This window comes from Canis lupus, chromosome 18, assembly GCF_048164855.1.
Source record: "Canis lupus baileyi chromosome 18, mCanLup2.hap1, whole genome shotgun sequence".
Taxonomy (NCBI): domain Eukaryota; kingdom Metazoa; phylum Chordata; class Mammalia; order Carnivora; family Canidae; genus Canis; species Canis lupus.
The window spans coordinates 28,882,070-28,899,762 of NC_132855.1; the positions used below are offsets into that span (position 1 = coordinate 28,882,070).

The 17,693-nt window shown below is 34.4% G+C and overlaps 1 protein-coding gene across 9 annotated transcripts in view; it reads left to right on the forward strand.

The window, feature by feature from the left end:
* Positions 1–17,693, forward strand: part of SNX13 (sorting nexin 13) — a 180,668-nt gene that overhangs the window by 108,254 nt on the left and 54,721 nt on the right. For 7 of the 9 annotated variants that reach the window (XM_072783851.1, XM_072783852.1, XM_072783856.1 and 4 more), the window contains 4 exons: positions 997–1,142; positions 1,382–1,450; positions 3,126–3,238; positions 5,862–9,395. In XM_072783851.1, coding sequence (XP_072639952.1) covers positions 997–1,142; positions 1,382–1,450; positions 3,126–3,238; positions 5,862–6,109 — 576 coding nt within the window. In that variant the 3' untranslated portion in view covers positions 6,110–9,395. Of the gene's footprint in view, positions 1–996; positions 1,143–1,381; positions 1,451–3,125; positions 3,239–5,861; positions 9,396–9,501; positions 12,747–17,693 lie in introns of those variants that run through there. The other 2 variants (XM_072783853.1, XM_072783854.1) reach the window with 2 other exon arrangements.

Sequence of the window (17,693 nt, forward strand, 5' to 3'; positions counted from 1 at the left end):
ATAAACTGTATTAAGCAAAGATAAAATTTTATTTGCTTTTTCAGGAATATTTTAGAATGTCTTATTATGAGTTATGCTGGTATAATATCCATAACATCATACCTTCTGTTAAGGATTTTTACAGTTTAGGTTTTTATTAGAACTACATGTCACATCAAACTAATGAATATACTCAATCAGAAAATGATTGGAAAGAGTATCTTAGTGATGAAAGAATTATAAAATTACTGTCAGTTATATACAGTTTTATTGTAGTTCTAAATCTCGTTTTTGCTTTGTGTATATTTTTTCACATCAGAACTTTCCAGTTGTCTTTACTTTTTCAACTTTGATTTTTGCTCCTCTCCTAGTTGTCTTTTATCTTTAATTTTTGTATTATTAATTGAATATTCCCATAATAAAAGTCTACAAATTTTTACTTGTTAAAAGAAAATTTAGAACTATAGTGAAATATGCCCTTTGTAATAATGTTAAATTAGTTATATATTGAATTTTATCTTAGCTTCTTTTTCCTGAAAATACTTAAGTATATATGACTAACTAACCAAGCAAAATAGGTTATTCTATGTAGATTATGTTTTGTTCTATTAAATAAGGAGAAATGTTGAGAATATTTTGTTCTTTTCAAAAAGAAGCTCCAGATAATCAGCAAAGGGGGCTAGCATTTGCCTTAGCAAAGTAGTACAGACTCTACTAAAAGTAAAAGAGCCAGATTATTTTTTTCCTAAGACACCATAGATCCACTTTGAGAAATTTTTTTCACTACCACTTTGGAATTGTAGGGTTGTAAAATTCTGTATTCTTTCAAAATGACTGTTAAAAATATATGTTTTTATTATTAGAATGGAATATTAGGTTGTGAAGACTATAGTACAACTTGTTCTCTGATTTCTGAAATAGAGTACCAGTCATTTCGTAAAAGCAGCAGAATTAGCCATTCATAGTAGATAGGTAACTCAAATAAATGTATTTTTATTTCTTCCCATATTTTGTCAGGTGGATGACAATATTCCACTTAGGGTAATGCTGCTTCTTATGGATGAAGTATTCGACTTAAAAGAGAGAAATCAGTGGTTGCGAAGGAATATAAAAAACCTACTTCAGCAGCTTATTAGAGCCACATATGGTGATACTATTAATAGGTACTAATTTTTTTTTCATCCCTTAGAGTTGTTCTTAACTTTTAAACTTTTATTTCTGGAAGTAGACTGCTCATTTAAAGGAGAATTTTCTTCTCTTGAGCCTTTTAAAGATCATTAAAACAGTCTATTCTCACAGCTAATTTACATACAAATTAATTTACTCCATGAAAGGAGTGTTTCTTTATTTTATACATCTTCTAAAATTTTGACCCTACTAATTTAAACTTCTTTACTTTCAGAAAAATAGTTGACCATGTTGATTGGATGACCTCACCTGAGCAAGTAGCCGACTTAGTGAAACGTTTCAGGTATATCTTAAGACACAGTCACTTCTTTCAGGTAGTACAGAGTTTAGCATTGTTATCACTAATTAACTTTTACTGCTTTGTTTTCTTCCTGACCATAAAGTTGGTTTTAGTCATCACTGATGAACAAAAAGACTTGTAAGAATTATAATAAACATTTGTCCTGTGGATCTTTTGATATTTGTTTCTTTAAAACCAGAATAGAAAAAAGTATAAGAGAATAATCTTTAAAATGTTGGTTATGTTTTATCACAGTAATGTGGCTTTAAAGTAATTGAAATCCTTGATTTTAAATAAAAATTTTAAAAATGTATGTCTCTGGCTATGGACTAATTATTAACTTATTCAAACCTCTGAAAAAAAAAGGAAATTAAGAGCAGTGGTACTCCAATTCATATGTTCATCCTACAAAAATATTCTGCGCCCTTCCTCTGTGCCTAGTATTTTGCCAATCACCAGGGACTGAGATAAAATGCAGTCCCTTCAAAGAAAGCGCAGCATAGTCAAGAAATAAACCTCATTTCTAAAGTGAAAGATAAGCAAGGCATAAATATTCATGGCATCATATGCTTTGAAGTAACAGGAGCAAGAAAGGAGCTGTCAATATTGAACATTAACTATTTGCTTGGTGCTGTGCCAACCACTTTATGCATAAAGTGCACTTGATGCACTTTCTCATTTTACCCTATTTTATATGAGATAGGGATTTTGGTCTCCATTTTGTTACGTAGATACTGAGGATCAGAGAAGTTTAGCAGCTTGTCCAAAGACTCACCTTCTGGAAAGCGGGGACCAACAGATTAATCTGAAGCTGAGTTTCTCCTCTTTCTACCAGACTGTTGCCAAAGGTCAGACCACCTGCCCTGGCATGTACCTTCTCTTTCAGGGCAGGTGAATGATGTTTGGTTCACTGTGGAACAGTGATTCTCAGCCTTGGCTGCATGTTGGAATCACTTGGAGAGCTTTAAAAAAAATATTGACATTTGGTTCCCATCTTGTGTCTGACATGATCAGTAGAAGGCCTGAACATTAAGATTTCTTAAAGCTCGCAGGTGTTTCTAATGCTCAAAGTTAAGAATTGCTCTGGGGAGTCTCTCTCCCTCAGACGAAACTCCCAGAAGGAACCTTAGTTAGTGTGTTTTGTTCTTGCTTTTTGACCTGTGAATTGGAAAATAGGAATCAAGTGCGAGTAAAGGCGAATAGGGCATATATCTAAGTGGAGTGTTGTAATCAGTCTAACTGTAAGTTGAAGGTTTAGGATTTGTTTAATGTTGGCTTAATTATAAGGGTACTGAGGGAGATGAACTTGAAAGTATCCAAATTCAAGATATTGTGGGGTTGTATTTGGATGAGATCTTCAATCTCATTGAGATCAGAGGCTTACTTTGAGTTTAAATGGCTGTGATGTGGTCATCTGTGTATTCCATTTTGTTATCTTTATCATTTGTTAGTGTTTATAAGTTATTCCAGGGGAGAATTCATCTGTTTTCTTATGTATATCCTTTTACACCTAAAATTTGACCCTGTTCTTAGTATTTGTTAAATGTCATACCTCTATAAAATTTCAAAAGTGTTTCTGCTTTCTATTTACATTTTTGTTTTCTGTAGAAAATTGGAATAATTTACTACTATCATTATAAAATGAAAATTACAAAATATATTTAATTTTCTTAAATAGAGATGCCTTTTGGCCAAATGGCATTTTAGCAGAGACTGTTCCATGCAGAGATAAAGCTATTCGAATGAGAACAAGAATTGCAGGAAAAACTAAATTACTTTCAATTATGCCAGGTGAGTGAACAGATTTGGTAAAAATTTTACTAATTTATAGTTCTTCTGAATTTTGGGCATTAAGCATGCTGGTTTAGCCTCCTTTTGATTTTAGTAACTACCGTTTAATGGCTTACCACATATTGGGCACTGTTGCTGTGCATTTCTCTTACATTTTTCACTAATATAACAGTATTAAGAAACTAGGCACTGTTAACACCACAGCTTTATATGTGAGCAAATAGAAGTTCAAAGAGGAAAAAAAAAAAAAAAAAAAAGGAAGTTCAAAGAGGTTAAGTACTCCAGCCCAGGTTCCAAGCTAGGAAGTGACTGTTGGGCTTCTGTTCCATGGTGAGCAACTTGAAAGCCAGTGCTTTCAACCATGAAAAAAAAGTGATGCTTTTAGCTACTTCATTTGCTCCCTGGAACCATTTTGAGAATAAGTTGATGATAAAATAAATGACAAATAAATAATAAAAGAACATAAAGTGTGAGGTTTTCAGGAAATGTTTGTTCTACTTCGGAGAATAAATTCTTTCAAGGAATCCCTTTACAACTGATTGGTCCATTATTCATCTCTGTTAAAACATGAATATGATTTCAAAGAACGTATACTTGGCATTCTTTTGGTCTAATTTGAATTACTTCTTTAGAACACTGCTGTCTTACTACACTCACTTTGTCCCCCTTTTGACTTCTCTCAATAAGAGGGCCTGTATAATATGAAAAGGAATTTTGTGTGACTGGGTCATTGTTTGGCCCCTTCTTTAGTTATGAATATCTTTGAAAATAGTTATCTCTTCTCCACATTTTAATTATGAATATTGAGTGGAAAAGGAATATTTATGAAGTTCATTAGCTTCATTTAATATGTTTCTTTTTCTATAACTTTGTTTTTCTTTAATTTAGAACTTTTAAAAAAAAATTATTTATTCATGTTAGAGAGAGGCAGAGACATAGGCAGAGGAAGGGAGAAGCAGGCTCCTCGCAGGGAGCCCAATGTAGGACTCAATCCCAGGACCCTGGGATCACACCCTGAACTGAAGGCAGACGCTCAACCACTGAGTGGTGTCCCGAACTCTATTTTCATCATAGATTTTAAAATCTCTGTTTTGTCTGTTAAGTTGGAAACTTACCACATGACTATTAATTCTGTCCTACAAACTATACTGTTGCTTTTGGAGAAAATAAAGCAAATAATAGAAATAACATTTTTGAAAAATAAATGAGAATTTAGGATTAAATATTATTTAATATGCTGTTAGCATAAATCAGGTCATGCTGTAAACTGATTTATGTAGCTGAAAGAGACTAATTCCTTTGTTTAGTAAATATCGAGAGTATATCATATGCCAGGCCTTTCTTTGCACTTATCTTTGGCTTCTTGGAGCTTCCATTCTATTAGGGAAACACAAGCACAAGGCAGACAAATAAGGCCAGTATGTTAGCTAGTAGTAAGTGCTGACAAGACCAATAGTACAGGAAGATGGAAATGCTGGGTAAGGTGCAATTGTGTGAGAAGAGAACACTTGTGTGAAGACTTCAGGGAAGTGAAGCTAAATATAAAGGTGTATATGTTTATATATACATAATCCCTTACTTGTTTTTGGTAAATTCATAAGCCATTTGCTTTAAATTATATAGTACTCCTAGATAGAAACATGCCTCTTGGAAGTTTCATGTTTCTTTTGAAAGCAGTTAGATAGTATTTACTGCTATTTGGGACCCTGATTATAAATAATTAACAATAACCCGGATTCAAGTATCTGTAATAATGTCATGGTGCTCCACACTTCGCTCACTCTGATAGCCATTGCACTTTTTTCCGTTCTTCTCTCCACTTTCTTTTAAAAAGAATCTAAAACATTAGCCGAACTGTATAGTGCCCCTGTGTTTTGAACCTGCCTTGTTTTTTCCACTTAATGTTCATTTGCTCGTTGTTGTTCTCTGCCTCAGAGTTAATCCATCATCTGTTTGTGCCTGTCAAACTCCTGCCTAGGGAGCAAAGTCTCCTTCATTTATCACTTACTTGAAGAGAACCTTTCTTGATGATCTGCCATGTGGAATTGTCCTCTCTGTAAATGTCTTTATACTTGGGGTACTTGAGTGATACTGTTACTGTTGCAAACTTTTTGAGATCATTAATCAACTTCCATACATCATTTACTTACACTATTTCTTACTGTGCATTAGACACAGTAAGACTATCTGCATAGTGTTTTAGTCTTTGCAGATCACTTTTCAACATTTCATTAAGCTCTCTAAATTCTAACAGTTACAAGGATTTGGTTATTATAAATCTCCATTTTACAGATAAAGAAATTCAGGATGGGTGAATATCATATAGATATTAAAGGACAGGATTGTAATTCTTATTTGGGGTTTCACAGTCTAGATCCTGTTGCTGTTTCCCTGTGCTTTATCATCCCCAGTATCTATTATTACATAAGGAGATGGATGCATGCAGACGTGTAAATTCTAAGTGTCAATTATAATACATAGCTGAAATACATGAACTAAATACCTCCTATTTATTACCTTGCTGTGTACTTTACATTCTTTAGTTAACTTAGAGCATAGTTTGGCCTTGTGTTTCCTCTATATGAATAATGACTTCTGTTTATTTTTCCCCCTCTTCATTTAGATGAATTGAAGCACATTATTGGGGCTGAGACAACACGGAAAGGTATTCTTCGTGTCTTTGAAATGTTTCAGCACAACCAGTTAAATAGGAGAATGGTTTATGTCTTCTTGGAAGGCTTTTTGGAAACCTTGTTTCCACAGTATAAATTTCGTGAACTTTTCAACAAACTGCATTCACGGTCAAAGCAGATACAGAAATATAAACAGAAACTTCAAACTACTCAAGCGCCTTCTTTACAGAAAAGGTGACACTCCAATCTATGAAGCTGGTGTTCATTTTGTCCAGGACTAATAATATGGACAGACCTTCTGGGGCTTAACTCATATACTGTCATGTCGCACCAGTCTTTTAGTGTCTCAAAATAGATTAATAATACATCCATAAGACTGTGGTTCTTCTCATCCTCATCCATAATCCAGCCACTACCAAGAGAGATTTCTGTGTCTTAAATGATTTGGTGCATATTTTTTGCAACATTGAGAGGATACTGCCCCCTTCTCAAGCAAGAATGACGTTGGTCTCTTCCATTTCAAACTAATCAGCATTCTCCAACAATGACAAAGTGCCAGAATGTATACATGAGAGCTAAGGAAAGCACAAAACAATGGTTCACAGTTAAACTGGCTAATTTGTTTAACAGTGGGAGACTGAGCAATGTATGATTTGGAGGGATTTTTTTTTGCATAATTTTATAGGTCTTTATCAGAATTTTGATATAATGTGGATTAGCCAGGTGAATGATCTTTGGAACATCTGCTTCAGGTCTGGGGAAAGTGACAGGATGCCCTTAAAAGTATGAAATAACCTTATACCCTAATTACAGTTTTGTGACAAAGTAAAACCAATCAAAAATAGATTTTGATTGGATTTGTTATTCATTGGTATAAAAGATTTTAATTGATTCTTATGTGCTTTGGGGCTCTATTTTGCTCTTATGGTACTCAATCATAAGTTTTCTTTTGGTATTCTGTGTGCAAAAAAACGTATAGTGGCACTCTCACTTAAGTTTCAAAATTATTACAGTTTTTTTAATCTTTAAGAGATTACTGATTATATAATAAGGAGTATAATCTCTTGAAAGAACTGCCAAATACATCCAGTTATTTTAAAAATATGGAAATTTAAAAAAACAGCACTATTGAAAGTTACAGTGTGATAATTTTAAATTGTGTGATCTAGACATACCTTAGGTGATTGCAAAAGTAGCAAATCAAAGGATTAAATGAGCTTATTAGTCCTATGTAAACAGAAAAATTCCTAATTCTATTATTGTATATATGTGAAAATAAATAATGAAAACAGAACTATAATATTTTTTAAAATATGCTTTTATTTATATTTTGCATAATGTAAAATTCTACTAAATAAAGCAAGTTGGCGAAACCCCTGGGTGTATACATTTAAGTCCCTGAAATAATTTTATACCAACAACAACAAATTACCTTTTCCAGTTTTGGAACCTCTGCGTTTCTTATAGTTTTCTCATTCTTCATTTGTCCATCTTGGAAGTCTTCATATCCCTTGTATGCAGGATTTCTGCATACTTTTAAATACTTACACTGACTAAGGGTTTGGGTATGTCAGAGTTTTTTGTTTTAAAAATATTTAACACTACAACCTTAAAATAGTGAAGCTACTTATCAGACCACTGAGCCAAGATCCTGGTATCAAAAGAACGTCTGGGTGCTTAAGATAAAGGGACAGAGTATCGGTATCCCAATTATTTGGGAGCTTTAAGATTGGAACAAGATGTTATTCTCTTGTTTTCACTGAGATCCTACTTACAAAGTGAAGCCTAATAACAGAATAAAGCCTTCCTTTAAAGCTTTATAATAATAATCATATTTATTAATAATGCTGTTGTGCATACTTACGTATGCATATATTCAGCATGTGTTGCATGTCTAACGAATTACATAAATGAAATCCTTTTCATTGCAATTTGCAAATGAGAAAAGATCCTTATTGACTCTGGTGGAAGAAGTAATATTTTTTCTTCCCAATGTGTCTCTTGCTGCCGTGGTCCCTCCCCATGCCCCAGGCTTTAAAAGTGAGGATTTGTGAAACATGTCTGTAGAAAGCAACAGCATGGCCATAAGTGCAATGATTTTCAAATATACCCTTGCCCATTTTAAGTATATTTTTGACATAAATAAGTCTAAGAGTAAACAAGAAATCATTTGAGAGCCTAGTGTGTACATATGAAAAGCGTTTCCAGATAATGTGAGGAGTGCTGGCCATCAACCAGGGAAAGAAAGGTCCTGCAGGATTGCAACTTTTCGTAACAGAGCCCTGCAAGGTAACTGCAATCATACCAAAAACTATGAGTAAATGAGTTTTTTAAATAATTTTTGTTTTAAAGAGTTTATATTTCAAAAGCAGAAATGTCAAATGGTTGTCTATGTAAACGGTTGTGCATTTTCTCTATGCACATCTATGTTTTACATCAGAGAGAGCTGTGGTCATGCTAAAATTAGAATACTTTTTGAATGACTTGGTCAAGCTGTGTGTAAAATATTTAATCCATAAGTCAAGTACAGTGTACTATGTTTAATAAAGTTATTACATTTAATGCATTTATTGCATATATAAATATATACCTGAAGAGGCTTTAAGTCTTCTGATATTTGATTTTTGAATGTGTTTCTATGTCAGTGGTGCCTTTAGGCAAGAACCTTCAAAATTGATCATTCTCTGTTTGGGTTTTCTGATTTTTGGGGGGGTAACCTATAAACTATTTAGAAACTATCACTACTAACGTATAGTTCATTCACCTAAAAATTGATTGTATGATTTAAATATAGCACTTAGCTGGGCATTTCCTATGATTAGGGTGTTCTGAATAGTTGCTGAAAAAATTGTGCCATTGACCAATGGATGCACTTGGTTAGCCTTAATTTAAAAAAAAAAATTAAAAACTTTCTTGAATATTTCTGTTCGCTCATTTTAAGTTTGTGCTGCTGGTGTTTGGAAAAAATCAAACAGTTAAGTGCTACCAGAAAGTGTATCAATTTTTAAAAAATTAAGAACAATATAAATTTCACATTCTAAAATTTTAATTTTGTGCAATATTTTCATTTAATGCATGTGTATTTGAGTAATTGTAAAATAAATGAATTTTTAATGTTTTGAGATCTAGTTTAAACTGTCTTCTTAACCCAACGACTTACATTCCGTTGTTTCTGCATCCTTTTATTTAAGGACTTGTTTTAAAAGTCTTTTTTGTCACTCCTTGTAAAATTATTTTGTTATTAGTAAATTTTGCTTATAGGAGTATGGCTCCTGTATTACAAGGGAAAAATATAAAGAGCACATCTTAGGATTATAGTTGTTAAAAGATAACTTGTGCATATCATTGTACAGTAAATGTCAACTGTGTGCCTAACTATTCTATCAATACTTTCCTTCTTTAACAAAGAAGAAACAACAATCAGAATGTCAGTTATTTTTATTGAACTAAAAGAAGATTAAAATTTTTATTTGGTTTGCGTTCTGTTCTGTCCAGTAGAAAATACTAATAAAGTATTAACAAACCTTTTTGTTGAATTTATTTAGTAGTGATATATTTTTACTATTTTAAAAAGTGCTTGTTCAATGGTCTTAGTTTTAGTATCTGTATTTTCCTTTCTTTTCATTTTAGAAATCAAGCAATTCAAGTTCCAGATTGATAGAAGAGCTGTTGAGTGATTACTGACAGCTTACTGGATTTAATTTTTCCATTTATGGGGCAAGTAATTTATGATCACAGTGTTGTAGAGACTTTACACTTACCTATCATGTGAAATTATAAAGTAATTTTCCCATAGAACAAGCTGTAATAAGTAATCTATTAACAGTTTTTGATCTCATTTTTAATTAATATTTCAATTCTAAAGGCAATAGATTCAGTACTCACAATGTGGCTATGTCTGATTGGTCATAATATTTTCAGTCTTGCATCTGTATCCATAGACTTCTCAGACATCAGCTGTACTTTTACCCTACTGTGGACAGGCATAGTATTTATCAAAAGTGCATACTCTAAAATGTTGATCCATTTAAGATGTTTCTGGGCAGTAATTTTATACTTCATGTAACTTATGCAGATCTACATACTATTCCAAACCCTAACATGTTCCTTTATAATCCAAATGATACTATCAAATTTTCTGAAAAGTTCTGTAATAAATAAGTCTGTTTAATTTTGTTTGCCTAACTTCCCAAACTTAGCCACAGAAACTTTTGTGATCAACACCAGTTAATAGCTTGATGATAATGTTCCCAAAGAACAGGATTTGAAAAATTTTAGATGGTGAGAAAAAGTGAAGCATCCTTAATTAGGGAATATAGACTCTAGATAGAAAAACCAGTGGATCTGGGATATGAAGTTTTATTTTCAGCCTATCATTCTAATGGAAAGTCGAGTTGTTGAAAGAAAAAGGAGAATGTGAAAAATTAAAAGATGGTTATTGCAGATATTAGAGTTGGATTTGGCCCTGGGTACCAGAATAATGAACTCAGTGAGGGATAATATAGTATGTCCCATGAGGTGTGAGAAAGATATTTGCCAAGGATCTTGCTAGTGTGGTCAATAGGACATCCAACTAGGAAGTGCAGCGGGGAGAGAGAAATGTGATACAGTTCAGTTTTTAAAATGTGTGCCAGACATTGACCCATATATACTGGCAGATACCATTTGGCCTGGGAAAAATTACAACCACTGAGAACCTAGAACTTCACAAGAAAAAAAAAGTTAATAGAATGAAAATTAATCAACTCGTGTATGTACAGTGTATGAGAAATGCATGAAATGCAGCATTTTAAGAGGGTAAATAGGACCTTTTACATATCAGGTGGAATAAAAAATAGGATTTTGTATTGGAAGTCTCCAGGACTACCCCCTGGTGATTCACTAGGAGAGTTGACAGGAGAGCCTATAGTCCTACTCACAGCTAGGATTTATTACAGCAAAAAGATACAGAACAAGATCAAAGGAGAAGGATTCGTGGGGCAAACAGAGAAATGTCATAAGCTCCCAAGTTCTCCTCCCAATAGAGTCTTGCAGGAGACAGTTCTGCCCCCAGCAATAAGTTGTGACCACATGTGAACTGTTGGCAACCAGGGAAACAAATCATTCAAGACTGATTTTTACTGGGGGCTGGGGAGAGGGGGTTCTGTAGGCACCCTTTGCCTCATTTGTACCAAAATTTTGGACTCCCCAAAGGAAAGCACGTGTTCTGCATAAGCCATACATTTTGTACAAATAATTTAGGCATAGTGAGCCACTTTTTATCAGTTTGGGGAATGGTACGAATGCTTCTGAAATCTAAGTTCTCAGATACCTGAAAACGGGCCAAACTTTTAAGTAGGCCTTTCAAAGGACCATAGTTCTACCTACTGTGTTAACTCTTGCTCAACTACGTACCTTGATCCCAAGAAATAACTATTAATAAAGATTTGCACTAAAAGTGAATAAGATTTACCCTCATGTAGAAGTCTCTGTACCTAGAGGTGGAAACAGCAAAGAGAATTTAGATGTAGATAAAAGGGGAAAAAAAAAAGATCAAGTGATGTTGATATGAATGGATATATACTCCAAGAAGCTGGAAGAACAGATTTGTATATTTCCAATAAAGATTCCCATAACAGTTATTTAGTACTTAATACTCAAAAAACAACCTTTTGAGGTGTAGATACTATTCTCCAGTTGATAGATGGGAGAACTCAGGCATATAGTGATTGAGTCATTTATCCAAAGGTTCAAACTGGTAAGTGCTCAGGATGAAATCTCAACTGTGGTTGTCTCATTATAGTCGTACCATAGTTTCTCAGCAGTGCTATTGACATTTTGGGCCACATAATACGTTGTGGGAGTTGTCCTGTGCATGACAGGATGTTTAACAGCATCTCTGAGCTCTACCCACTAGATCATTCCTGTAGCACTCCCAGTTGTGATAACCAAGAATGTCTCCAGACACTGCTAAATTATGTCTGGGGCAAAATTACCACCAGTTGAGAACCAATTTGTGCTCATTCACAAGAGTATGTCTTTTCTCCATAAGCAAACACCTGACAAATCTGTGGCTTGCCTTGTAGGGAGAATGAAAAAGGGATGCCTAACTCAGCCTTAAGAGGAGGGGAAAGGTGGGGGCAAAGTGGGGGGCAGCAAAACCAAATATTTTACCTTGTCTTTATTTAAGGAAGCATCCCATAGTTGAGGGGAGGGAGGAGGAAGAAAGGGATTTTGCAACCTGAGAAAATGAGTTTTTTCCTTGAAGATGTGAGATGAATGATTGAGAAAATTGTCACAATCAGGCTATTAACTCTATGACACTATTGTGGGAATCTCTTTAAGATAACTATTGTCCTTTTTATTTTGTGAGCCAGTCCTAGAGCCTGAAAACTCCCTTGCACTCTGCAAGTAAATGCCTTCTTCCCCAAATGCTCCTATTCCTTGAGTTTTCCTTGGACAGGTGCAAATCTCACTGGGATGCCCAGTGACTCACCTAATGCACTCACTTTGCCTTCAGGGATGAACCTCATTCCACAATTAGAACTTCTACCCCTGCTGACTGTTTTCTTTTGCTTTCCCTCTAATTCTTTTCCTGGGTCTTGGTCAAATCAGGTTCTGGTTTTAATTAAGTGCACAGCTGCTTTATTTCTGCATTGATAGAAGCAATGTTGGGAAGCTGGGTGTTGCTCTCTGATTATCAAGGAGTCATTTGTCTTTTGTCTCAGGGATTCTCAATATCTTACTGGCATTTCAGACATAGATTTAATCAGGCCAATAGCTGGTCCTACCTGTGAGATTGAGACATTCACATTCCAGCCCACAGGTTTTCCTTCTAGCAGTAGAATCCTCCATGTTGTCTTATTCATACAGTACTGTAACCTAAAAAAAAAAAAAAAAATTTCAGGAAAAGAGTTTTTATGCCTGCTGGAAAGCGGCTTCCTGCAGTCCTCGTCTTTGAACTCCCTCCTTACAAAGCTGCTACCATGAATTGGTGAGTTTTGTTCTTTATTTTTCATTCAGGTTGTGGTTATAAAAGTGAGCCTGCAAGTTGTTTGTAAATGGAAAAGAAAAAAGCTTTTCTACAAATTGTTTGTAATACTGCATTTATGGCTGGCATTCACCCACTTCATTGCCTTAACTCCTGGAAAATTAATTGGGCATAAAAATTGATTATAAGCACTATTGGGTATTATTTTAAAATACAGATTAACCACCAAATAGAGAATGCACAAAAAGATTTTCTAAAAATTGAAATTAGTTTAATTTGGTGTTAGGGTAAGAGTTGAAACTTAAGGATTTTCCTTGGTTTGTATAACAGTTATATCATTATGTATGTATGAAAGAATGGGACTGAGATTGAAAGAAAGATTACTTTTGGCTTGTCAAGAGCTTCATGACTTTTTATTGCAACCGGAAGGATGCTGCTTAGCCTGATTTTTTTTCTGTCTTATTTCTTTAAGAACAAACAAAAAACCCCCCAATGAACCAGGTGAAGATACGGAAAAGATCTTTGTATTAAAAACAAAATACACATAAATACTGAAGTAGGAAGAAATTTAGAACTAAACTCCTCCAGAGTTTCTTTTATTGCTCAAGAGTTGGAAAAGAGTTGCTCAAGAGTTGACTTGTATACCATTGTCTCCATAATTGATAAATTAAATTATAAAGTCTTAAATTTAATGAAGCTCTTATTCTGATTGCATCAATAGACTAAGGACTTAACATAAATTTAAAAGAATCAAAGAAGTTTCAGAGACAAAGTAAAAAAAAGGTCTAGTGGATAAGTGTGCTAATTCTTTAAGGAAACTCGAATACTTGCTGAAGGAAGTGAGGTGGAAAAAGTCTTTCTTTAAATTAGTGGCCTAGATTACTGAGATGCAAGATAAACAAAAACGTGCATAAATTACCAAATAACAGTGCTAAGACCTTGTTTTAATAATTAGATATATTAATGTAGAAAAAAATATTACTAAATGAAGTAAATACTAGGACAAATTGGACAGTTTTAATAATTTAGGTTCAAAACAACTATGTCTTTGCCTTAGTGTGAAAAGTAATATTACTCTACAGTTTCTAATTTTTATAAAACTTGGATATATTTTCCTATGGAAAGCCTAATTTGAATATCATGAATTTCCTACACTGATTTAATGAATTGAGTAAGTTATCTTTGTCTCCACAGAACATTTAAGATTATGAAAATGTAAAAGTTATGTTTGACTAATTTAGTAGTTTCCAAATGAAGGTGGATATACTCTTCATGGAATGTATGGGAATATCTGGACATTTTTTATTATTGGAACCAGAGAAGTTGCTACTAGCATCTTTAATGAGTAGGGGCCAGGAATGTAGCTCAACATCCTATAGCACCCCACAGCAAAGAACTTTCTGGTCCAAAACATAAATAGTACTGAGGATTGCAAAACCTGGAGCTGAATGAAATTATTATGGTTTTATAAAAAGAATTTATGCTTCTGATGCTTCAGATCACAAAACAGTGTTGTATAGATACTACATTTACAATGACTATGTAAAAACATTTTTATATTGTTTTTGAAATTCATCTGTGTTGTGACACGTTTCAATAATTCATCCTTTTTATTGTTAATATTCCATAGTATGGATAACCACAGTTGTTTTATCTACTCATCAGTTGAAGGACACTGGCTTATTTCAAGGCCTCGATAATTATAAATAATGCTACTGTAAACATGGTTGTGTAATAAAGAATTTGGCCTCTCCCCTTGACTCCTAACCCTGGTCAACTCTAAATTCATGGAATTTCCCATGTAATGGGGGTGTCTTTACTATTCATGAGCCCCTTAGATCACCTGCATTAATGCTAAAGAGATGAGTTGACAGGATGGGAGCTGGTCACCAGAAGGATCAATCATGAGATTAAGAGGTCTGGGACCTTTGGTGAGAAGAGGGGGACTGGAAATTGAGTTCAAGTATGTGGCCAGTGATCCAATCAATGGTCACTCTGTCATGGAAGTCCAGTAAGAACTTTGGACATCAAAGTTCAGTAGAGTTCTCTGGTTGGAAAACAAACACATTATTGTGCTAAAAGCTTGACCCACCCTGATTCCATGGGAAGGAGGCAAGGAAGCTCTGCAGCTCTGCACTGTGGAATCTCCCAGAACTTAGCAACGTGTCTCTTCATTTGACTGTCCTGATTTGTATAATTTATAGTAAAACTGTAATGAAATTATAGTGCTTTTCTGAATTCTGTGAGTAATTTAGGGAATTATTGAAATAAGAGGTTGTGGGAACCCCTGGTTTTGTAGCCAGTTAATCAAAAATACAAGTGGCCTGGGCACTTCCAAGTGTGCTTGGCATCTGAAGTAAGGGCAATCTTGTTGGATACTGCCTTTAAACTTCTAGAATGTGATGTTAACTCTGTATGGTTAACATTGAATTACATTGTTGTATACCAGTTGTCAGAATAAGCGTTCAAGGGAAAAATAAAACTTAGGACAAAATCAGAGAGGGAAATAAACCATAAGATACTCTTAATCATAGAAACAAACAGGGTTGCTGGGGCAGGGAGGAGGGTGGGAAGAGGGGGTAACTGGGTGATGGACATTAAGTACAGTCTATGATATAATGAGCACTAGATGTTATGTAAGACTGATGAATCACTGACCTCTACCTCTGAAACTAAGAATATATGTTAATTAATTGAATTTAAATAAAAAGAATAAGCATTCACATACATGTCTATGTATATGCTTTCATTTTCTTGTGTAAATACCTAGGAGAGGGATTGATTGGTAATTTGGTAAGTATATTCTTAATTTTTTTTCTAAAATTGCCAAACTATTTCTTAAAGTAGTTATATGTAGCATTTTGTGTCCCACTAGCATTTTGTGAATGTTTCAGTTCCTCTGCATCCTTGTCAGCATTGGGTATTATAAGGCTTTTTTTTCTTTCTAGATTTTATTTTTAAGTAATTCCTTTACTCAGTGTGGGGCCCAAACTCAACCTCAAGAATCACGCGCTCCACTGACTCAGACTGCCAGGTGCCTCACGCTTTTTTTCTTTTTTTTTCTTTCTTTTTTTTTTTTTTTAAGTTTAGCCATTCTAATGGGTGTCTGGTTGTCTGTTAGTAGTGTGGTTTTAATATGCATTTCCCTACTGACTGATATTTTATGCATCTTTTCATATGCTTATTTGCCATCCAATCTCTTCCTTATTTGTCATCTATCTTTTCCTTTGTGAAGTGTGTATTCAAATCTTTTGCTCCTTTTTTTAAAAGATTTTATTTATTAGAGAGAGAGAGAGCATGAGTAGGGGGAGGGGGAAGCAGACTCCCTGCTGAGCAAGGAGCCTGATGTGGGGCTTGATCCCAGGACCTGAGATCATGACCTGAACGAAGGCAGATGCTTAACCAACTGAGCCACCCAGGAGCCCCAGCTCGCTCCTTCCTTCCTTCCTTCCTACCTTCCTTCCTTCCTTCCTTCCTTCCTTCCTTCCTTCCTTCCTTCCTTCCTTCCTTCCTTCCTTCCTTCCTTCCTTCCTCCCTCCCTCCCTCCCTCCCTCCCTCCCTCCCTTTTTAAAGATTTTATTTATTTATTCAGAGAGACACAGAGAGAGAGAGAGAGAGAGAGGCAGAGACAGGCAGAGGGAGAAGCAGGCTCCATGCAGAGAGCCTGATGTGGGACTCAATCCAGGGTCTCCAGGATCACGCCCTGGGCTGCAGGCGGCGCTAAACCGCTGTGCCACTGGAGCTGCCAGCTCCTTTCTTTTTAATTGGGTTGTTTTCTTATTAGTTTTGAGAATTTTCTATATATATTCTGGAAAGAAGTTCTTTAACAGATGTGTGTTTTTCAAAAGTTTCTCCCAGTTTGTGGCTTATCTTTTAATTTCCTTAAAAATGAAAGTGTCTTTCAAAGAATAATTTTTAATTTTGATAAAGTATAATTTGTCAGTGTTTCTTTTTTGATTCTTCTGTCTTAACTAAGAAAACTTTCCTTATCTTAATTCTACAATGATATTCTCTTTCAGAAGTTTTAGGTTTTACATTTAGGTCTGCTGCCCATCTCAAGTTAAGTTTTGTATATGGTATGAGGTATGGGTTGAGGTTCCTTTTTTTGGATATTAATATTAATATCAATATTAATATTAATACCAATTACTTCTGCACCACTATTGCAAAGACTATCCTGTACCCCACTGGATTACCTTGGTATAGTTGTTGGATGTCAACTGACCATAAATGTGTGGTTCTATTTCTAGATTTCCGTTCCATGGATCTATATATTCTTTTGCCAACACCATACTTCATAGCTTTATGGTAAACCTCAAAATTAAGTCATATGAGCCCTCTAACTTGGCCTTGGTTTTTCAAAATAAACTGTTTGGGTTCCTTTCCTTCTCTTTACAAATTTTATAATGAGCTTATCTGCAAAACAAAAACAAAAAACCCTACTAGAATTTTGTTTGGGATTACATTTAATTAATCCTTAGCTCATCTTAGCTCACTAAGGTGAGGATTAATAAGTTAACATTGAATCTTTCAGTCCATAATATGGCATGATTTCTCTCCTCAGTGTTCCATAGTTTCAGGGAACAAAGCTTTTACATTTTTGTTAACTTTAATCAATATTCCTTTTTTTTGGGATGTTATTGCAAATAGTATTATGTTTTAACTTCCAGCCGTTCATTGCTAGCATATAAAATGTGATGTTTTATATTGACCTTATAGTCTGTGATCTTGCTAAACTCAAAGATTCTTTGGGATTTTCTATATGATAATTATATGATCTGTTGATATAGGCAGTTTTAAATCTCTTTCTAATGTGTAAACTACTCTTATTCTCTCACTCTCTCTGTCTTTT